Source organism: Apodemus sylvaticus, chromosome 5, assembly GCF_947179515.1.
Source record: "Apodemus sylvaticus chromosome 5, mApoSyl1.1, whole genome shotgun sequence".
In the NCBI taxonomy this organism is placed as follows: Eukaryota; Metazoa; Chordata; class Mammalia; order Rodentia; family Muridae; genus Apodemus; species Apodemus sylvaticus.
In genome coordinates, this window is record NC_067476.1 from 8,919,807 (window position 1) to 8,942,926 (window position 23,120).

General features: G+C 48.2%; 1 protein-coding gene across 7 annotated transcripts in view; it reads left to right on the forward strand.

Annotated features, from left to right (window-relative positions):
- The window catches only part of Odf2 (outer dense fiber of sperm tails 2), a 45,455-nt gene that overhangs the window by 6,471 nt on the left and 15,864 nt on the right, over positions 1 to 23,120 (forward strand). For 4 of the 7 annotated variants that reach the window (XM_052182030.1, XM_052182032.1, XM_052182035.1 and 1 more), the window contains 10 exons: positions 6,060 to 6,230; positions 7,128 to 7,288; positions 8,176 to 8,305; positions 8,836 to 8,967; positions 16,848 to 16,919; positions 18,397 to 18,468; positions 18,557 to 18,673; positions 18,815 to 19,000; positions 19,256 to 19,365; positions 21,988 to 22,123. In XM_052182030.1, the coding sequence (XP_052037990.1) occupies positions 6,060 to 6,230; positions 7,128 to 7,288; positions 8,176 to 8,305; positions 8,836 to 8,967; positions 16,848 to 16,919; positions 18,397 to 18,468; positions 18,557 to 18,673; positions 18,815 to 19,000; positions 19,256 to 19,365; positions 21,988 to 22,123 (1,287 nt within the window). Of the gene's footprint in view, positions 1 to 6,059; positions 6,231 to 7,127; positions 7,289 to 8,175; positions 8,306 to 8,835; positions 8,968 to 16,843; positions 16,920 to 18,396; positions 18,469 to 18,556; positions 18,674 to 18,814; positions 19,001 to 19,255; positions 19,366 to 21,987; positions 22,124 to 23,120 lie in introns of all 7 variants that reach the window. The other 3 variants (XM_052182031.1, XM_052182033.1, XM_052182034.1) reach the window with 1 other exon arrangement.

Consider the following 23,120-nt stretch of genomic DNA (forward strand, 5'->3'; position numbering starts at 1 on the left):
AGATGGTAACTGCTACTTGGTAGATGGTAACATGCTAGTTTGTGAGCTAGCAGGTGAGTTCTGGAATCCAGCCTACTCCCTCAGGAAGAGGAGCCAGTGCTCTTAACCAGGAACCATTGCTCCAGCCCCAGTATTTATTTTTATGTATGTATTAAGCAGCCAGTGCTCTTAATCACAGAATCATCCCTCCAGCCTCAGGATTTATTTTTATCTATGTATTTGTGGGAGTGGAGGTGCCTGGGTTCTCAGAGGCTTTCCAGGACTCTGGAGTCCGTTATAAATGGCAGTTGCTCTAATCAACTGGACATGGGGACTGGCAACTGAATCCCAGTTCTCTACAAGAACGGGACACCCTCTTAATGCTGAGCTGTCTCTCTTACTCCATCAGATCTTTTCCGCTCTTACTTTTTGAGACAGGGTCTTATTGATTATTCTTGGCTGGCCGAAAACTCACTGTGTAGCTCATACTGGCCTCACATTCAGAGATCTGCCTGCCTCTGCTGAGATACACGGCATGTACCATCATGCCCAGTCTTCCAGCATCCCCCCACCCGCTACAGCATGTACCATCATGCCCAGCCTTCCAGCATCCCCCCACCCCCTACAGCATGTACCATCATGCCCAGCCTTCCAGCATTCTCCTACCCCCCCCCCTTTTTTTTTTTGAGACAGGGTCTCCATTATTATGTAGTTCTCTGGCTGTCCTGGAATTCACAGTGTAGACCATGCTGGCCTTGAATTCCCAGAGGTCCACCTGCCCTCTGCCTCAAGAGTGTTGAGATTAAATGCCTGTGCTGCCTACCACACCCAGCTCCTGCTCTTTTTAAAAATTAAAAAGATGTGTGTCTAGTAACTGAGCTACATCTCTAGCCTATTTCTAGATAGCTGAAAAATCACATTTATTTATTTGTGTGTGCAGGTTCATGCAGGTCAGAGGGTAACTTGGTTCTGCCCTTCTACTGTGTAGAGTTTGGCAGTATTTGCATAGAAGCGATGTGTCTGATCGTATGTGCATGCATAGGCTGATTCCCACAAGCTAGGGGGATCTGTAAGCTGTGGCTTGGAGTGCTGCTGACCCCCCGCATATAGATGTCATGTTGCTGCAGCTGGCCTTGAAGTCTCTGTGTAGCTGAGGCTGGCCTAGAACTGGTCTTTCTGTCTCCACATCCAAGTTGCTAGGATTCCAGGTACCTGGCGGCACACCCAGCTTCCATCTCTGCTGTGCTTTATTTACTGTATATTTAGCTTTTGCTCCTGAGGATCGAATCCAGGTTCTTACTGCTGTTTGATTTTTCTGTTTAATTTAAGACAGTCTTACTCTCCAGCTCTGGCTGGCCTGGCATTCTTTATAGAGACCAGCTGGCTTCGAATGCAGCATTATAGATTATGCTACTTTTCCTTTGTTTGTTTGTTGTGCTTTTTGAGAAAGGGTCTCTATGTAGTCTTGGCTCTCCTGTAGCTCACTCTGTCGGTCACCTGCCTCTGCCTGCTGAGTGCTGGGATTGAAGATGTGTGCCCCTACGCCTAGCATGCATCATATATTATGAAAAATAACTTTCTAGCTGGGCAGTAGTGACTCACACCCTTAATCCCAGCACTTGAGAGGCTGGATATCTGAGTTTGAGGCCAGCCTGGTCTACAGAGTGAGTTCCAAGACAGTCAAGACTACAGAGAAAAACTGTTTCTTTTTTTTCCTCCTTTTTTTTTCCCCAGAGCTGAGGAGGAACCCAGTACCTTGCACTTGCTAGAAAGCGCTCTACCACTGAGCTAAATCCCCAACCCCAGAAACTGTTTCAAAAAACCAAAACCCAAACCAAAAAAAGTGAAGAGGCTTGGGCCTACTGTAGGGGTCCAGTTCTGTAATCCAAGCACTGAGGAGGCTGAGACAAGGAGATTGCTGTGCATGAGGCCAACCCAGGCTACATGACCCTGTGTCAAAAGAAAAAAATTAAAGCATTGTCTCTCACAGCTGTGCCGTCAGCATACAGAAGCATGAGACAGGATTGTCAGAAGCTTGAGGCCATTCTGGGCAACACAGTAAAGTCAGGCCAGCCTGGATCCACCCACCTGCCTTGCCTGCCAAATGGTGGGTTATGCCTGTAATCTTAGCACTGGATAGCTTGGGCTCTCATGTGAAACTTTTATTTAGAAAAACATAACCAGAGTCTTTAGGCCCAGCACTTGGGAGGCACAGGTAGGTAGATCTGGTAGATCCAGGAATTCCAGAAGCCAGGGTTTCACAGAGAAACCCTGTCTTGAAAAACCAAAACACAAAACAAAACAAAACAAAACAAAAGGTGGGGGTGGGGCTGGCAACAAGATGCTCTGTGTGTAAATGAACTTGCAGCAGCCTGGTCTGATGACCCAGAGTTCAGTCCTTGGGACCCGCATGGTAGAAGGAAAGAGATGTTACTGTGAGGGGCTGGTGAGGTGGCTCAGATATAGGTGTAGTCTGATCATTCAAGTCTGGTGACCTGAGCTAAATTGCTGTAAATCATGGAGGGACAGATGTCAAAAAGTTTTCATCTGACCTGCATGCACGCGTAGAAACACACACACCTTAACAAAGAGAGAGATGCAGCAGAAATTCACCCTTCCTGTTGCGGTAGGTTGCTGGGAGAAATAGTCCTGCTCCCTTTCCTGGAAGCTTAATCCTAAAGGTTGCCCACAGTGGTGACTTGCCCAAGCTCTCCCAGAGTTCAAACTGCAGCTGTTTGTCCTGCTTTGTCTTGTGTCGGCCTCCATCCCTTGCCTGGTGCTCCCAAGAAAGCCTTGACCATGATCATGCTTAATACTTTGAGCAAAAGGGAAAGGTCCCAGGAAGCTCACACTTGGGATAGAGTCACAAATAGAGGCCAGAGGCCACTACAATTCCTGAGGGCATTTTACTTATTTATTTACTTGCTTACTTATTTCAGATTTTATTTTCCATGTATGAGTGGTTTGTTTGCAATGTATGTATATGCACCATGTGTGTGCTTGACGTCATACAGGTCAGGAGAGGGCTTCATATCCCTGGATCAGGTAGTTAGTTGTGAGCCACCATGTTAATGTTGGGAATTGAGCACCATCTATTGCTCTTGCAAAGGCACCAGGTTCAATTCCCAGGACCTACATGGTATCTCACAATTGACCAGAATTCCAGTTCCAGGACATGCAGTGCCCACAGAGCTCAGGAAAGAAATCAGATTTTCTAGAACTAGATTTATAGACAATTATGAATCATCCTGTGAATGCTGGAAATCAAATCTGGGTCCTCTGCAAGAGCAACAAGTGCTCTTAACCATTGAGCCACCACTCACCACCTGAGGTATTCTTGTTTGATCTGTTGATGGTACTGGGGATTGACTCTGAGTCTCAGCTAAGCGTGCACCCTACCTCTGAGCTACAGCCCTAGCTGTCATTGGATCCCCTTCCCCATTATTTATCTTTGGAAGAAAGAAGATCTAAGAGTTTTTAGTCTTTTAACATTTTCTTTTAATATTTACTTTTATGTATATGAGTAATCTATCTTTATACACACCAGAGGAGGGCATCAGATCCCATTATAGATGGTTGTGAGCCGCCATATGGTTGCTGGGAATTGAACTCAGGACCTCAGGAAGAGCAGTCGGTGCTCTTAATTATCTCTCTAGCCCTTTTTAAATTTTTCTGAGAAAGGGTCTCATTGCATGGCTGATGTAAAACTCCCTGTGAAGATCAGCTTGGCCTTGAGTTCACAGAGCACTCTTCCATGCTGGGAGTACAGATGCAGGCCACCGTGCCCAGCTTCCAGTGTGTCTCTGGCCTCGCCTCATCACACCTTCCTGTTACCACCAGAGTGTTCTCTGCCCCGACTTTTCCCATCACACTTTGACTTTTGCATGAATTTTATGTTCATGAGGTTTGCCTGAACACATGTCCTTGTACCATGTGCATGCAGTGTCAGCAGAGGCCAGAGAGGGTGTCGGGTGGGTTCCCTGGGACGGAGGGGTGAGCAGCCATGTCAGCATGACTCTCACTGCTGAGCCAGCCTCCGGCCTTGCTTTGTTTGCGTTTATGATGCTCAGGATTAAATACAAGTCCTGTGTACCTGGCCAGTGTTCTATCCTCGAGCTACCCCTCCAGGCTGTTGCTGTTTTACAGAGTCTCTAAATACTCTGCTTATCTTAGAAGTAGCCTTGTTCCTTTGCTGTTAGTAAGAATTAAGGCACATTTTTCTTAGGACTACATAAGCTGTTTCTGTAACTTTTTTGGTTTTTCATTGCCAGGGGTTAAAACATTTCTTTTGATGAATTCTTGCTATGTTGCCCAGGTTGGCCTAAATCTATAGGCTCAAGTGTTTCTCCTGCCTCAAATTTTGCAGTAACTGGGACTAAAGACGTAGTGGTACTGTTAATTTTTTACTTTATTTTGTTTGAGACAGGGTCTCATGAAGTCAGGGCTGACCTTGAACTTGCTGTGTAGTGGAGAATAACCTTGAATGTATGTGATCCTCCTGTCTTCACCTCTCTCTTTTTTTTTTCTTTTTTTCTTTTTTTTCTTTTTTTTGGTTTTTTGGATTTGGTTTTTTTCGAGACAGGGTTTCTCTGTGTAGCCCTGACTGTCCTGGAACTCACTCTGTAGACCAGGCTGGCTTCGAACTCAGATCTGCCTGCCTCTGCCTCCCAGAGTGCTGGGATTACAGGCGTGAGCCACCACCGCCCGGCTGTCTTCACCTCTCAAGTGCTGGGGTTACAGGTGTGTGCCACCACCCCCAACTCCTTGTTTAATGCTAGAGACTAAACCTAGGGCCTCTTATATGGTAGGCTTTGAGCTACAGCCCCAACTTTTTATTGTTGTTTTGGTTTGTTTTCAAATTGTATTTATCTAATACAATGTCTATCCATGGCTGGCTTGGAACTCACTGTATAGACAAGGCTGGCCTTGAATTCACCAGAGATCCACCTGCCTCTGCCTCCTCAGTGGCTGGATTACAGAGGATATTCATGTGAATGTGTGCATATATTTTAGGGAAACCAGAAGAGGGCACCAGGGTCCCTGGAATGGACTTAGTCGTAGGCAGGAGCCACCCGATGTCCTGAGAGCAGACTTGGTTCTCTGCGAGATCAGTGCACACTCTTAAGGCTAAGCCATCTCTCCAGCTCTCATTCCTCCTTTAAGTTTTATTTTAGAGGTATTTTGCTTGAGTATATGTAAAGCACTGCATGTGCTTGGGAGCTAGAAGAGATATGTGACATCTCTTCAAATTTTAGAGGCAGGATTTCTCTGTGTAGCCCTGACTGTCCTGGAACTCTGTAGACCAGGCTGGCCTCGAACTCAGAGATCCACTGCTTCTGCCTCCCAAGTACTGGGACTATAGGCGTGCACCACCATGTGTTTCTTTCTTTCTCTCTGTTTTCAAAGGTAGAGTGTTTCTGTATGGTGCCTGATCTGTAGAGTGTTTCTGTATGGTGCCTGATCTGTAGAGTGTTTCTGTATGGTGCCTGATCTGTAGAGTGTTTCTGTATGGTGCCTGATCTGTAGAGTGTTTCTGTATGGTACCTGATCTGTAGAGTGTTTCTCTATGGTGCCTGATCTGTAGAGTGTTTCTCTATGGTGCCTGATCTGTAGAGTGTTTCTGTATGGTGCCTGATCTGTAGAGTGTTTCTGTATGGTGCCTGATCTGTAGAGTGTTTCTGTATGGTGCCTGATCTGTAGAGTGTTTCTGTATGGTGCCTGATCTGGTCTTGAGCTCTTCTTCCTGAAGTCCTAGCCTCGTATGCTGCTGGAACGGACTGTGCAGGCACACAGCACGCAGCCCTGGCCCTGCATTATAACTTAACATTCTAACCCATGCCTTTTTTTTCAATGTTAGAAATTCTTCAAAACCATCATTTAGCCTTGGGCAGGTAATGTTCCCTTCAGAAGGGTCTGGAGTGGTTGGTTCCTGGGCAGGACCTCTGGGTTGCCTCTGGCTTGTGTTGGCTCTGCCAGCTGCTTTAGCAGTCAGCACACCTCCAGTGAGCAAATAACTACAGTGGAATTCTGTCAGAGGTTTGGCCTTAGCAGCTTATGCATCTCTCCCTCCTTTGCGTCAGAATCCACCTCATTGCCTGGAGATCACACCACCATCTTCAGAAAAGCTGGTCTCGGTGATGCGATTAAGTGACCTTTCTACAGAAGACGACGATTCAGGTCACTGTAAAATGAACCGTTACGATAAGAAGATTGACAGTCTAATGAACGCGGTCGGTTGTCTCAAATCTGAGGTGAGGGAGCTGCTGGGCTGCTGAACTGGTACCCTGAGGACAAGCAGGTCGGGCAAAGCTGGTTAGCCCGTGGGTGCTTCCTTCAGGCTTCCCCTGTGTCCGCAGCAGGCCTTCCCAGGGCATCTGTTTGGAGTGGTCAGTGGGCAGCTTGAGTGTCCACCATCCTCTGGATACTTAGCTTTTCTGGTACTCTCAGTGGGTGGCCAGATTTGGTTCCTGTCATCGTCAGTGAGCGAGGGTCCTGGTGTGAGCCCTTGTTTATTTGCTGTGTGAGACATTGTCACGCTGTGTAGCGCTGGTGGCCTCACACTTGAGCCGTCCTCTAGTGCCTACCTACCGAGGGCTGTAGTGTCGGGAGTGCGCGTCTCCCTGGGTCAGTGCTTCCACACCCAGATACAGTGCCTGTAAAACAGAGCGCAGCCTTTGCTACTTAGACAAGCTGAACTGGAGTAGAGGAGACAAAGGAAATCTCTCTTCACATGTGGCCGGGACACTTGTGGGGAGGGAGATGGGAATGGAGCTAGAAACAGCCCACACATTCCCGACCAGGAGACAGGAAGTGCTGGCATTAGAAGCCAGGCCCTGACTGCTAAGGTACCTGTGTCTTCCCTGGTACCTCCATAGCCCACTGTGCTTTTTTGTGACATCTTTCCTCCTGCGGCATGCCAACTGTACTGTGCTGCTCCTGGCCCCACCCCCGGCTAGCACGCATCACTCAGGTTCTTCATGTGTGGACAGGGAGAACAGTCAATGTTTGTAGGACTGTTTGCCGGGACAATGTCCAGACGCTCCCAGACACAGAGCCCTATCACTTTTCTTAGTAGAGTTACATGTAGCAATGGGTCTTCAGGGACGAGCCAACCTTTTGGTTCCCCTTTCCTCTGTCCCCTCTCCAAGGTCAAGATGCAGAAAGGTGAACGCCAAATGGCCAAAAGGTTCCTGGAGGAGAGGAAGGAAGAGCTGGAAGAGGTGGCACACGAGCTCGCAGAGACGGAGCATGAGAACACGGTGCTCAGACACAACATCGAGCGCATTAAGGAGGAGAAGGACTTCACCATGTAAGGGCCCAGGCGGGCTCCTGCCTTCCTGCCGTCCAGAGCCCTGGAAACAGAATGAAGCCATTGGAGGGAGGCAGCTCTGACAGTACCTGTGGAGAGCCAGCACGACATAAGGCTGTCCATGAGGAAAAGGTCCCAGTGGTGGCAGTGTAGATAGCAGACACACAACTCCTTTAAACAGGGGCTGTTGGGGAGGCAGGACTGTGGGGTCAGGCATTGGAAGAAGAAATGTGGAGAACATTTTGTGGGGAGACCCAGGGTGGATATCATTTACTCTGAGCAACAGGAAGGGGGTCAGGGTGGCTGCAGAGGGCGACAGCTTGAAGCACTGGCACAGGTTTTTTATATATTTACTTGTAAGTATAGAACCCAAGGCCTGAGCATAGCGGGCTCAGTGCTTTACCTCTGACCACGCCCTCTTAGCCTGTTTGTAAGACTTTGCGGATGTGGGGAGCACTTTTAAAAGCTGAGCATGGGATTTATAGACACAGTACCAGGAGGTAGATCCAGTATGGAATTCAAGCCCAATCCTCGTGACATAGCAAGTTCCAAAGCCAGCCATGACTACAAGAGACCCAGCCTCAAACAGCCAGAGCAACTGATGAGAAGGGGCGAGTGAGCGCCGGGCCATGGAGGCGGTCTGGACAGTCCAGGCCATAGGCCATGTCGTGGGGCCCTGGGTAGAGCCTCAGTTCTCATGTTGAAGCGTGTATGTCCCTGGGCCCTCATCCTTCAGAAGGCTACGTGGCCAGAAAGGGCTGTCTGTACCTCTTCTTCATTGTTTCTTGGCAGGAAGGGGGTCTCTCAGGCCTTTGTGAGGTGGGCATCAGAGCTCTGGGTAGGCTGGGCCCTGCTAGCTCTCAGGAATCCTGTTTTTCTGGCCCCAGGCTTCAAAAGAAACACCTTCAGCAGGAGAAGGAATGTCTCATGTCCAAACTGGTGGAGGCTGAAATGGACGGAGCAGCTGCTGCCAAGCAAGTCATGGCCTTGAAGGATACCATCGGGAAGCTGAAAACCGTAGGTGGAGCCATAGGATGGGTGGGGGTGGGGGTGGGGTGGGGGTGGGGGCTTTACGAAGTCATCAGACTGACTTTATGACATCTCCAGGCTGGGGGAGGGCACACCTAACTGCTCAGTCCCAACCCCCCCCCACTCTCACTTCCTGGGCCTTGGTCCCTTGAAGATGACCTCTGTTGATCAGGGCATCTAAGGAGACCAAATCATGGGCCACTTGGGATCACAGTGAGTCAAGGCATGTGGTTGATTCCTGCGAGTGTCAGCCACCAAATATTGCCATCTCTCCTGCCTCCTGCAGGAGGCCTGGCCTTTCCACCCTCATTCCTACCGAGCAGCCCCCTCCCCCTCTCCACCCTCCCCTTCCCCACCCCCATTTCAGTACACCTGTCCTTGACCCCTGTGCCCCAGTGCCTCAGTCTTGGCTTCCTGTCTCCCCCACCTCTTGAAGCACTCTGCCTGTCTCCCCCTGTTGTGTAACATACGTGGGGCTTGCCTCCCCCTGCACTGTGTAACATATGCTTCTCCTCCAGGAGAAACAGATGACTTGCACCGACATCAACACCTTAACGAGGCAGAAGGAACTTCTCCTGCAGAAGCTGAGTACCTTTGAGGAGACCAACCGAACCCTCCGAGATCTGTTGAGGGAACAGCACTGCAAAGAGGTGAGCACCTGACCTGGGGTAGTCTGAAAGGACCAGGGAGAGACTCAGAGACTGGGAGACACAGTGTTTGGAACTGTCATGGCTGGTCTGGAGGCAGAAGGACCAGAGCAATTAGAAGGCACTGCTAGAAGCTAGGGGGAGGGGGCTGAGGGGCGAAGTCCCAGACCTAAAGTATCTTCTCTTCCTCTTTCCCTCTCTCCTCTCTCCTCTCTCACTCTCTCACTTCCTTGAATATTTATGTTGCAGTGTAAGTTGACTTCAAGCTCACGGTCTTCCTACCTCAGCTTTCAAAATGTTGGTGTTAGGTGGGAGCCACCACACCTCCCTCGACTGCATTTTATGTTAGATAGAAAAATGAGTAATGGCTGGTATCTACGAACTGAATGGTTTCACCTGATTTTCATAGTTCCAAGCGTGCACTATCCAGGCATAGTGGATTGTGTGTGTTATGTCAGCCCCTTAGAGTTTGAGGGATGTATGGAAGTTTGAAGGCCATTTGGGCTATGCAGTGAAAACGTGTTCTAAAGAAACATTTTAAAAGGTTAGAGAAAAATTAGAGGGGACAAAACGCTGGGGATATTGCTCAGTGTTGGAGCCTTGCCTCTCACACACAGGCCTCTAGGTTAAATCCCTAGTGCCAGAGAAACCTAGGTATTGTGTGCATGACTGTATATATCATGCATGTATATGTACACGCATATGGAGATCAGAGAGTTAATTTTGTGGAGTTGGTTCTCTTACCTTTATGTGAGTTCCAGAAATCAAACCCAGGTTACCAGGCTTAAGTAGCAAGCAGAGTCATCTTGGAGGCCTCTCTATTTAATTCTGAGAAGGGTCTCATGCAGCCTAGTTTGGCTGGAGCTTAACCTCTAACTAAGGACAAGCTTAAGTTCTTGGTTTTTCTGTGTGCACCTCCCAAAGTGCCCCCACCCCTAGCTCTGTCCTGTGTGCACTTCCCAAAGTGCCCTACCCCTGGCTTTGATTTTCCTTGGCCTCTGCCTCCTGAGTGGCAAGGCTAAAGGTGTGTGCCCCCAAACTCAGCCCTGAAACACGGACTTTGAGAGAATAGCAAGTGACAGTAAGGCAGTAGTAGTCTTTCAGGGGAGGTAAGTGTCTCGTTTTACGGCTGGCCTGGGACTCAAGGTTGTCATGCTTCCTGTGCCTACTGAGTTCTGGGTCCCAGGCCTGCACTGTCATGTCTGGCTCCAGCATGCAGTTCTGTGATAGATATGCGTAATTTATGGACTCAAGATAATGGTATATAAGACATATTGCACATTTGTGGGAACAACACTTGGAAGCTACTAACATTTTTTTTTTATAGTTTGTTACTAACCAGAGTTGTCATGTTGCATGGTGGGTCTTTTGAACTTACTATTTCGTGGCTGAAAAAATATTTTTAAAGATTTACTCTGTGTGTGCATGTGTGTGTGTATGTGTGTGTGCATGTGTGTGTGTGTATGCATGAATGCAGTGCCTGCAGAGGGCAGAAGAGGACATCATCTCCCTTAGAGAGGGAGTTACAGGCAGCTTGTGAGCTGCTGTTGGGTGGTGGGAACAACCTCAGGTTCTCTGTAAGAGTATTCTGCACTCTTAACTACTGAGTCATCTTTCCAGCCCTGTAACTGAAATTTTGAATCCTTGCCCAATATCTTACCAGTTGTACCTCCTGGATCTGCTTGTGTTGCATACAGAGTCTTGCAGAGTCTGTATATGAATGAGATGGTGCTGTCTCTGTCTGTGTGCACCTTCCTTAGGTCAGCTATGCTCTGCACAAATGGCAGACCCCCCCCCCACACACAGTGCTCACAGAATAATAATGGGTGTCCCAGTGCACATTGTGTCCGTACTTGGTCATCACTGGCTTTCTTTCTGATAGAGTTGATTCTTGGGATTATGAATTACTGGTATGTTAGCCGACAGTTGTGTTTTCCATGGTGCTGGGGATTGAGGGAGGGTCACATGCATGTTAGATAAGAGCTTTATACTGAGCTGTGTCCCCAGCCCAGCAAACAGTCCTGAAAAGTGGTGTGGTCAGATGGTTTCTGTTGTCTCATCCATGCATACACACACACACACACAGGCACACATAATAACTAATAAAAAATGCTACACCCACTGCCCAGCTTTCAGTGTCAAGTCCTGTGTCTCCATTTGTGATAATCTTCTCCTTAAAGGGAAACTGTATTTTTGTTTTTATTTTTATTTTCTTTTATGTGTATATGTATTTGCCTGCATATATCTTTTCCCATGTTGATTGAAACAAGGGCTTGCCTGGAACTTAGCCTGTGGCCTGAGAGCCACAGCTATCCTCCTGCTTCAGCCTCTGAGGTGCTGGGATAGCAGGTACCAGTCACCATGACCTCCTAATGCTTTCATGACATTACCTCTCCTTAAGGCCTAACATGGGTTTCCCTGCTACGTTCTCATGGGAAGGGCTGTCTTCTGTTGGTGGCCATGTGTCTTGTCAGTCTGTCTCTGCCATGTTGTATTTATGTCTGTTGTCCTGCTGTGCTGGAAAGTTTCTGAAAGCATGGCGGCGGCACAGGCCTGACAGGGAGAGGGAAAGGATTGTCAAGTTCGTGCCCAGCCTGTGAGCCACAGTGGATTTCCACGTCACATGATGAGATCGTGCCTCAGATAAACAGATGATTGATTGATTGATTGATTGATTGATAGACAGATATTCTAGAATATTTTTCTGTTAATGTTGCTAGTTATAGCCAAATTATTCTCTAAATTAGTAACACTTGTTTAATTTTTGGCTCGGTGATGTCAGACAGGTAATTCATACCTCAGTATCTCCATAAAATGAGAGGACAAACATCCTCCATTTGGGGTTATGCGAAGATGAGAGAACTTATGAAGGAGAACTGACAGACTGACATCCTTCCTAGCATGGGGCAAGTGCCTACTAAATTGTAGCTGCTGCTGTTTGTCCTGGGAGGGTATGATACTTTCAGAAAGCCTTTTTGTAGCTATTTTGATTTTTTTTTTCTCTTTTGTGGAGAACAGAAGAAGGTTTTGTGTTGTTGTTTTAAAGATTTATTTATTTATTTAATGTATATGAGTACACTGTACCTATCTTCAGACACACCAGAAGAGGGCATTGGATCCCTTTACAGATGGTTGTGAGCCACCATGTGGTTGCTAGGAATTGAACTCAGGACCTCTGGAAGAGCAGCAGCCAGTGCTTTTAACCACTGAGCCATCTCTCCAGCCCCATGTTTTTTGTCTTTTGGGGTTTTCTTGTTTTGTTTTGTTTTGATAACAAGTATTCTCTAAGTAGCCCTTGCTGGCCTGGGGTTTATAGTATAGACTTAAGCTCGCCTTGAACTCCTGGTCACGTGTGGGCTCCACTACACTCAGCTTTTATCTGGTTTTGGGTTTGAGACAGAGTCTCATTGGTAGTTTGAAGTATAATCTTCAATTCCTGAACTTTCTGTCTTAAATGGTGAGATGACAGGTGAAGAAGCCCTTGGTTCTGGTTTTGTTTTGAGATGGGTCTTATGTAGGACTTAGCTCCCTGTGTAATGCAAGGTAGTCTTAAATTTTTGTGTGTGTGCATGTATGCAAATTACATGTATGTCTGGTGCCTGCAAAGGCCAGGAGAAGGCATCCTTAACTGGAGTTAAGGACAGTTTAGAGCTTCCATGTGGTTTCTGGAAACCACACACTTTTCCACAGCAGATGTTCAAAACAAATATGCTTAACGGGCGAGCCATTGCTCCAGCTCTTGACCGTCTCTTTTTTAAAGATTTACTATCTCTCAGTGTATGTGTGTGTGTGTGGGGGGGGGGGGCGGGGGTGAGTGCAGTGCTCTAAGAGGCCAGGGGCCTAGGGTTCCCTGGAACTAAAGTTGTGAGCTGCCACCTAGGAGCTGGGAATCAAACTTAGGTCCTCGGAAGAGCAGGAAGCTCTCAGGCTCTGAGCCACTTCTCTAGCCCCTGGTTTTTAACTTCTTAATGCCTGCCTTCACCGCCTAATTGTTAGGATTACAGGTGTATGCACACCAGGCTTAGTTTTCTCCTTTCGTGACTTAGCCTCTCTCATCCTAGAGTCAGTCTCCTATTGGATAAACATGCTCAGCCACATTGAGTTCTTAACTCACAGCGTGCAAGCCCTGTTCTGTGGCTCCGTGCCTGCCTTGGGGCAAGTGCTCAGAGTTTGGACACCCCCCTCCCCCCGCCTTTGTAGTCAGAGTCCACCTCAGGGCCCGACTGCCCTTTGCAGCTGTGTGGCCTCAGGTTGCACCTTCAGCTGTGCTGTGAGAGGACACACCTGGGATCTGTGAGGGTCTCAGAGCAGGGTATTTTGGGGCCTGCATGTGGTGGCAGGAGAGCTGAGGACTGTGCTGGAGCTCAGCAGCTTCGGGCCTTCTCTTTTCCCTTTGTCCTCGTGAGGCATGTCTCATAGTCTGGCCCAGACTTCCCGGCGTGCTCCGTCCTCCTACACGAGCCTCCCAGGTGCTTAGTGTATCCTAAGTCCTCAGCAGATGGCATCAGGGAACAAGAGTGTGAGCCTCCTGCAAGGGATGCTCTGTCTAGGTGTCAAGAGCAGACTGAGGAGAAGGGGGAGGGATGCAGTCACAGAGACGCAATGATTTGGGAACTTGGCAAGGGGAAGCAGAGTCATGAGGACATCCAGATGACTGGTTGGTGCCTAAGATGCAGGGCCTCCCTGTGACTGGGGAAGTGGAGATTAAAACAGGACACCTGCTGGGAGTGATGGAGTGAGCGCTTAGCTCCTGTGGGAACCATGTTAATAGCTGTACCCCTACTCCTGGTATCACCCCTAGACCTCTCTCCACGTTAGCCGTGTCTGCAGCCTCATTGTCTGCATGTCTAAGTCCAAGAGCAGTCTCACTGCCCAAACTGTAGGAGACGGAGACGTTAATGTAATGGAAGATTATAGACACAGTGGGCTCGGGAGTTAGCTGGCCATATAAGTGTGAAGGCATGAACTCAAATGCCCACAAGTGATGTAGAAGCTGGTGGGGAGACAGAGGCAGAGACGGGAGAAGCCTGGTAACTTGAGAGCCAACGAGCTTGAGTCTCAAGATAGGAGGTAAGGAAAATATCCAAGGTTGTCCTCTGACCTCTACACACCTGAGTGACATGTATGACTGCATTCACACACATGAATGTGTGCATACATATCCGTGTTTATAACCATTGTATACAAATATACATGTGCAGAAAATGAGACAGAGGGGTTTAACCTTCAGTAGAAGTCAGGTGGCAACATGGACTTGTAAGTCCCAGCACCCTGGGAGACAGGAGCAGGAGGGTCCTAAGGATCTCTATGTATACCAGCCTGCATAGGAAAAATCAACAGTAAATGTAAGGTAGTGGCTAGAGAGGACTCAGTAGGTATGACTATTTGTTGCTCTTGCAGAGAGCTGGAGTTTGGTTCCCAGCATTCTTATGGCCGGCTATTTTTATAGCTTACAATTCTAGCCTGAGGTCGTCCAGCCCTCCTTTCTGGCCTCCGAGGGTGCCTGCATACTGATATGCACATACATACACCGAAATAAAAATAGTTTTTTTTAAACCATGGGATGTTATTGGTAAGGAGAAGCTAAAATCAGTGTCCGAGCATACATCTCACTTGAGTGGTGTCTAGCACGTAGTAGGTCCTAAATTCAGTTCCTAGCACTAGGGAAAGAAAATTAAAGCAGTGTCAGGTCAGTGACAGAATAGGTTAGTGGTTGCCAAGGGTTAGAGGGAAGGTGAAATGGGTGCTGGCAGGACCTGGATTTCTTTGTGGAGATGGGAATGGTACTGACCGCAGTTTCTCTGAGTATATTAAATGTCTCTACTGTCTGCCTCACAAGGAAAGTGGCAAGTTTTATGTCACATATTTTACCACAGTTCAACAATGTTCCCAAAAGGTATTAATTTTTTTTTTTTTTTACTTTTACCAGCGTGAGAGAGGAATGCTTGACCAATAAGAACAGTCTGTACTTCAGCTCTTGGGTAGATGACATATGTATTGGGAACGGTCAGCACAGTGAACTCAGTAACTGTGTGATAAGAACACACTGTGTGTGGATTCTCTGTGTATCCATAGAATAAATGGCTTATGTGTACCCAGTGCAGTACTATTAAGTGTCAGTCATTGTGATTGACACTTGGATATTAATTGTATGACATTCAAATTTGTCTCCATAAAGTCTTATTTAAAAAAAAAAAAATCAAGGTGACCCTGGAGAGATGGCTCAGCAGCTAAGAGTGCTTGCTGTTCCTGCTGAGATGCCTGATTCTCAGTGTCCACATGATCAGTCACAACCATCTGTGACTCCAGGCCCAGGGCATCTGATGCCATCTCCTGAGTTCCTCAGGAAACAGACACCTGTATCAAACAAAACAAAACAAAAACAAAAAGACGTAAATGACACCATTCTTTAAAAATTGCATGTTAGACCCTTAGTGCTCCCTTGAGGAAAGAGAAGGGTCTGTAGAAGAATCTAAATGTAATGACAGGGTGGGGCTGGAACTTGTTTAGCACAGGGCTGCTCTGTTTGGCTCCCAGAACCCACATGGTGGCTTACAACCATCTGGCGCCCTCTTCTGGCCCCTACGGGCACTCCATGCATGTAATGCCCATACATGCAGGCAAAACATTTGTACATAAAAAATAAATAAACTGGGCTGGAGACATGGCTCAGCAGTTAAGAGCACCGACTGTTCTTCTGAAGGTCCTGAGTGCAAATCCCAGCAACCACATGGTGGCCCACAACCACTCATAACAAGATCTGACTCCTTCTTCTGGAGTGTCTGAAGACAGCTACAGTGTACTTACATATAATAAATAAATAATTTTAAAAATAAATAAATAAATAAAGTGAAGGGCCGCAGCAGTGGCTCAGTGACTCCAAGCACGTATTACTCTTTCAGAGGACCTGGGTTCAGTTCTCTGCATCCACGAGGTGGTTCACAACTGTTCTTAACAATGACTTAATGGGGTCTGATGCTGTCTTTTGACCTCTATGGGCATTTTGGTACATATAAGACAAGACAAGCATTTGGTACATATACCTCTGTGCAGGTTAAGTAGTCGTACACATTGAGGGTGGAGAGGCGTCTCATGCTCAAGAGACCATCCTGGCTGCTCTTCCCGGGCTTCTGGGTTTAGTTCCATGCTAAACTCAAGGCATGTTCACTCACAACCACCTGGAACGCTCTGGCGTCTGGGCACTGCGCACACGTGGTACACAAGTGTACATATGAAGGGGAAATCTAATTTTTAAAAACCCATTAAAAGTGAAATGAGCCAGGTGTGGTGGAACATGTCTTTCAATCCCAGAACTCAGGAGGGCAAGGCAGGCAGATCTCCAAGTTCAAGGCTAGCCTGGTCTACAGAGTGAGTCTCAGGACAGCCAGGGCTGCAAAGAAGGACCCTATCTAAAAAAATCAAAAGAAGTGAGAAGAAAGTAAAATGAAACAATTTAAATGTAATGCCAAGAAAAGGGTGGGGAGGGCCAACTGTCAAACTTTTGGCTTTAGGTTGAGATCTGGAAGGTGTTGTGGGCATGCATATTGAATTTTTATTAACATTTATGACTTTATAATGAGGCTGGATTGGTACATATTTATATGGTTAAAAAGACAGGGGCTGGAGAGATGGGTCAGTATTTAATGAGCACTGACAGCTCTTCCAAAGGTCCTGAGTTAAAATCCCAGCAACCACATGGCAACTTACAAGTGTTTGGCTCTGGCTTCTGGAGTGCAGAGTATATGCAGACAAAAGTGCCCATATACATAAAAGTCCTAAATAAACATATGTGTGTATATTATCTAGAGAAAGGGAAAGACTGAGTGAGAAGTAGTACTCTGTATTTATTTAAATCTTGTTTTTTAATTCTAACCATGCTGAAGGATTCCGAGAGACTAATGGAGCAACAGGGTGCATTGCTGAAGCGTCTGGCAGAGGCGGACTCAGAGAAAGCGGTAACTGCGGCTGTCCACAGTGCGGGCTGGGCATCAAAGTCCGGAGGGGGCTGGGAGACCACAGGGCTGGCGCCCCTCTTCTGGCATTTTCTCTGGATAGTATTTGATGATCTATAAAATGGGTTGGCAGGTGCTGTGCTGCCTACTCTCCTAGACTTACCTAGATAGCTGATCACTGGCGGGAGGGTTCAAGGCACAACATGATATGCCAGCAGGAGGGATTATTAGTTCTCTGGCCTCCCAGCAGTCAAAAAGTACATCCTGCCATGTGTGGTAGTGAATGCCTCTAATCTTAGTACTCAGGAGGCGGAGGCAGGTGGGTGTCTGAGTGTGAGGCCACTCTGGTCTACAGACTGAGTTCCAGGACAGCCAGGGATACAGAATAGAGAGAGACCCTGTCTCAAAAAGAGAGAAAAAGTACACACTTTTTCTCTTTCACGACCCTCATTTCATGATCTTTCCCAAGGCTTGCATGTCCTATGGAACTTGGAGCTGTTCAAGATGTTAGTTCATGAGGGCAAGTGACAAACAGGGAAGTCTGATGGCCAGATACTTTAGGAAGCGGTTGGCTGGCCTGAACTTAAAGTCACCAGGTGTCTTAATCCCAAGACTTTGGGAACCACTGGTATTTATTGGCTTTATATTATTCCTTTATGAGAGGGAAGGACATAGAGGGAAAGGCCATGCTGGCTGACTTGTGACAGCTGTGGAAAATACCAGTCTGTCTGTGCCTCTCCCCAGTCACTGCTCTGCAGTAAGCAGAGTACTTTGCTTAATAAACCATCTCTAGTAAGGCAAGAAGAGAAAGGAGAGAGATGAGGATGTGAGGAAGGAGTGGGAGTTGAGGTGTGCTGACATTGAACCACACTCCAGCCTAGTAGGCGGAGCTAAGCTGTGAGGCCACACTCCAGCCTAGAAGACAGAGAAAACCCAGGAGGCAGCTTTTGGAACCTCAGCCCTGTTTCAAATATTTGGAGGTATAGTCGTATTGTGAGCTTTAGTCAAATGTGCCTTTTGTAGATTATACAACAAAATGCATTTAAGCCTTGATTTGAATGATGTGTGGTTATTGCTGGGCAGGAGTGTCTTAGTAATTCTTTGAGATTTGTGCTTTTCTGTATTTTCCAGTCAACATCACTTTTTTTTTAAACTGAGGATTATATATTAAATTCTTTTTTGTTTGTTTGTTTTGTTTTTGTTTTTTGGATTTTTTTTTTTTTTTGAGACAGAGTTTCTCTGGATAGCTCTGGCTTTCCTGGAACTCACTCTGTAGACCAGGCTGGCGTCGAACTCAGAAATCCGCCTGCCTCTGCCTCCCAGAGTGCTGGGATTACAGGTGTGCACCACCACTGCCTGGCTATATATTCAATTAAAAAAAAAAAAAAGGTTAAATGCTTTGTGCATTGGCCAGTGGGTTTCTGTGTTGAGTGGCCAGGCCCCTCTGACCAGAGGCATCTCTGACTGTGTTTTCTCCCAGCGCCTGCTGTTACTACTGCAAGACAAGGACAAGGAGGTGGAAGAGCTCCTCCAGGAGATACAATGTGAGAAGGTACTGTGCCCCGCAGGCCCTGGGAGGAGCCCGCCGGTCCTTGCCGTGCTGTGCTCGGCCGGCTCCAGCACTTTCTCTGTCTCCCAAGGCTCAAGCAAAGACAGCGTCGGAGCTCTCCAAGTCCATGGAGTCGATGCGGGGGCATCTGCAGGCGCAGCTTCGCTGCAAGGAGGCTGAGAACAGCCGCCTGTGCATGCAGATCAAGGTGCTTGCCGGCTCCCTCCCGGCTGGGCTGGGAAGAGGCTGCCAGCCCCTTAGGTTTCTCCTGACTTCCCTCAGGAAGGAGGGGCCATGGCTCTGATCTGTCCCAGGAGTAGGAGTTGTACCTTCCTCGTTCTCCTCCCAGAATTTAGAGCGCAGTGGGAACCAGCACAAGGCGGAAGTAGAGGCCATCATGGAGCAGCTGAAGGAACTGAAGCAGAAGGGAGACCGAGACAAAGAGACCCTGAAAAAGGCCATCCGAGCCCAGAAGGAGCGAGCCGAGAAGAGTGAGGAGTATGCCGAGCAGCTACATGTGCAGCTAGCCGACAAGGTCAGCGGCCTGCCGCTCCTCCTCAGGAGGCTGTGTGGGGGTAGGAGAGGGAGCTGGAAGGGGTGTGCCTGGGAAATGGTGGCCACTGAGAGGCTAGGACTCTCTAGCACATCCATCTTGAGGGAAGGACGGCTCAGGATCTGCCCGCAGGATGTGATGTGATGGTGCTTGTCTGGGAGCTTTCTTTACCATTGCCAGTATCCTCTCAGCCGAGTGTTGACTCCAGGCTGACCAGCTGCTGTCCTGTGTTCCCAGGACCTTTATGTCGCTGAAGCTTTATCTACTCTGGAGTCATGGAGGAGCCGTTACAACCAGGTTGTGAAGGACAAAGGAGACCTTGAGTTGGAGATTATCGTCCTAAATGAGTATGTCTTTGTGTTGAGAGAGGACTGAGGGAGGGAAGGGCTTGAGGGGCAGGTGGAAGGAGCATGCTGCCCCGGGGTCCCATTGCTCAGGTCGGGTTGGAGTCGTAAACTGTGCTAAGATGTGGGCAGATCCTGGCTCTACCTCTGGGCCTCACTCCTCTTGCCTCGCATGTGTGAGGCCCTGGTCTCTCTCCCCTAAACTGCAAACAACCATAAGTATGCTCGAGGGGAGAAGCTTGCCATCCCAGAGGCCCAGGACTGGCCTGGTCTATGACAGGCCATGGGCACACAGTTACTACACTGAGTCATGGAGAGATGATGCGGCTGCTCCCAGTGCGCTCTCTGTTATCTGCCCTGAGCTTCTGCCAGCAAGTCAAAGTAATGGCAGGCCGGCAGAAGCAGCCCGAGCCTCCAGGGTTGGATGACTGACTTTACCCTCTTGCTTTACCACTGGTGAATGTTCTCAGCCGCAGCCACAGTCCCTTCACTGTGAGAGTGTACATGGAGCGGCTCTCACGCCACGCTGGCCTGTGTACTAGCTCTGGGATGCAGCTGACAGACAGAGGACAAGTGTGTCACCTGGCCTGAGCACATGTGAGCTCCTAGGGCTACAAGATGCATAGGCTTCTCTGGCCAAGGAGATAGGGCTACAGGGAGCTTGCAAGCCTCCCATGTGAGGAAAGTATTCCTGGAGGAAGCGTTCATGTTACATTCACACCAGTTCACCAGGTACAGGCTAACAACCTACCATGTACTTGGTGCTGTTTTCAAGGACGTGTTTAGTGGGAGAAGAGGGGAGAGGGAAGGTAAGGAGGTGCACGGAACAGATGAGGGCTAGAGAGATAACATCCTCAGGAGGGCAGGTTGTACAGAGAAACTCTAGAAGCATCACCTGCCAGTAAGAAAGCCTCTGTCCGGGGCTGGAGAGGTGGCTCAGTGGTTAAGGGCACTGACGGCTCTTTCAGAGGTCCTGAGTTCAATTCCCAGCAACCACAAGGTGGCTTACAACCATCTGATTGTAATGGGATCTGATGCCCTCTTCTGGTGTGTCTGAAGACAGCTACAATGTACTCATATAAATAAAAATTAATAAACAATTAAAAAAAGAAAGAAAGCCTCTGTCCAATGAGCTGAGGCAGAAGGCAGGAAATAGGAGGTGGGACTCTGGTAGGAAGAGAGGATTCTGGGAAATAGTGAGAGGAGCAAGAGATTCACCCTGGAGATGGATATAAACAGGCAGGTAGCTGAAGTCAGGAGAGACTAAAGAGGACATTCACCCTGGACTTGGGAGGCAGGAAGTGAAGGGGAAGTAACTAATGGTAGAACATAGAGACTGGTTGGATTAGGATCAATAAATTATGAGCCAGTTGGTGAGTGAGCCAGAGCTTATGGCCTAGGCACTTATTAGTAAATAGTTTCAGAGATGTCATTGTGGGAGGAGGGGTGGGAAAAGGCATTTATATCTTACAGGAGTCTGAAGCGGGCTTTAAAGGGTGAGTAGCACATAGCCAGGTGAGATGCTGGCTCATGCTAGCTTGGGCCCAGTCAGTGCTTCCCTCCATGTCTGCTAAATTCAGCCTGGGAGAACACAGGGTCACAGGGTCACAGCTCAGTAGAACACTTGGCTAGTATGTGAGAAGCTCCGACTTGTATCTCTGTGCTGCAAAACCCCAAATGATTTTAATAATTTTAAAACCTCCAAGCAGCTGAGCAAGGGCGCATACCTTTACTGAGAGGCAGAGGCAGGTGGATCTCCGAGTTTGAGGCCAGCCTAGTCTATAGAGCAAGTTCCAGGTTAGCCAGGACTACACAGAGAAACCTTGTCTCAAAAAAAAAAAAAAAAGAAAGAAAAGAAAAGAAAGATACCCCCACTCCCCAAAACCAAACCAATCAAAAGCTAACTCATGAAGCAAACAAAGCCCTCCTAGAGCACAGACTGCGTACGGCTGTGGTGGCGTGAGGTGAAGTTGAGGTGGGTGAACACCTGAACTTTGGAACTCCAGGGAGGCCACAGTCTATTGACCTCACTGGCAGCCCTGCTGAGCGGCAGCAAGGAAGGAAGGGAGGGTGGCAGGAATGGTGGCTTCTATTTTATAGAAGGATTTTATGGCATCTTCCATCGTGTCACTCGAGCATAGTCGCTGAGGGTCTTATTTAGCAGCCAGATGTGCACACATAGGGACCTGGCTGTGGGGACAAAAGCCACATGTGCCCAGGGCCTTTGGGTGAGGCCTACCCGAGTAGCCCTTACTGACCACCAACCTGGAAGATGAGGGAACGATCTTAGATGAATGTGTCCTAACACTAAGGAAGGATGGAGAGGCGTGTGGTGATGCTGAAAGCGGGGAAGGATTGCGTCTCAGCCTTGCAAGGTAACCAGAATGGACACACTTGTAGTCATCCTGGCTAAAAGGCAGACAACTTGTAGAGAAGGTGTCAAGGGGAAACAGTGTGAAAAATGGGCCACTGGTGTGCAATGGTGGGATGGCTTCATGGAGTGGAGACCGGGGAGCACACGGGCAGCTTGCCATGAGGTGGAAATGATCTTTGGTGGGGTTAGGAGTGGACTTGGACTCCATTCCTTAAAGATCTGGGAATTGATCCTGTTTGCTGATCTTGCAGCCGGGTGACAGATCTTGTAAACCAACAACAAAGCTTGGAGGAGAAGATGCGGGAAGACCGGGACAGCTTGGTAGAAAGACTGCACCGGCAGACTGCTGAGTATTCTGCATTCAAGCTGGAGAACGAGAGGCTCAAGGTCTGGATGCACGGGGAGCGTCGAGGCCACGGGCAGGCGGCCTCATGGGCGAGGACGAGCCAGGCTTCCTCAGAGGCCTGGGCACGCACTGATAAGATGGGAGTGCCCTGGTGCTGGGGAGTCCGCTGCAGGGCCGAGTGGCATCTAGTCGGTCTATTGCAGTGTAGGGGCCGAGTGCTGCCGAGGATGTGATGACTCACGTGAAATGCTTACATATGCATTTAGTGAACAGGCCAGACTTGACCTAGGCCCTAATTGTGCTCTCAAAGAGGACTGCTGGGTACCTCACACATTTGAATTTTTGCCATTCAAATGTGTGTTGACTGTTTTTGGTCAGTAAGGCAATTGGGCTGGGCTATAGCTCACTTGTAGTGTGCTCAGATCAGCAGGCCTTGAGGTCCTGGCTTTGATCCCTAACTCTCCAAAGATAAAGCAAGGTTTACAGAGGATTTAAATTTTGCACAGGATTTGCCCAAAGAAGGATTTGGAGTTGAGGTTTGCAGACCCAGCTATTTACTGGGTGTGGTGTCTGTTTTCCCCCCTCCAATTTTAGTTTTGTTAGGCATGACATTTTAAGAAAGAATGACATGGAAAAGTATACAAATCTTTACATTTCATAAAGTGAACAGTTTTTCAGTCACTCTGAAAGTTATGAGGACCCCGTATCCGAACCCTTGTAGAGGCAGCTGCTGACTCTGCCTTAACAAGTCCATCTGTGGGGCATGGATGTCACTGATACTGTTCTAGAGGCTACGCACTGACGGGTGGCTCTCAGTGGGCACAGTGTGTATAATGTACTCCTCAGTGCTGTAGGTTGGCTCTGAGCTGGCTCCACTAGCCTTTATATGTTTTACTGGTAGTGGGCATTTGCCTTGTTCCTCTGGTGCTGTGGACATGTTTGGGGTGCATGGAGTTGGTTATACTTGTAAAAGAATTTCCAGCTGGGCGGTGGTGGCGCACGCCTGTAATCCCAGCACTCTGGGAGGCAGAGGCAGGC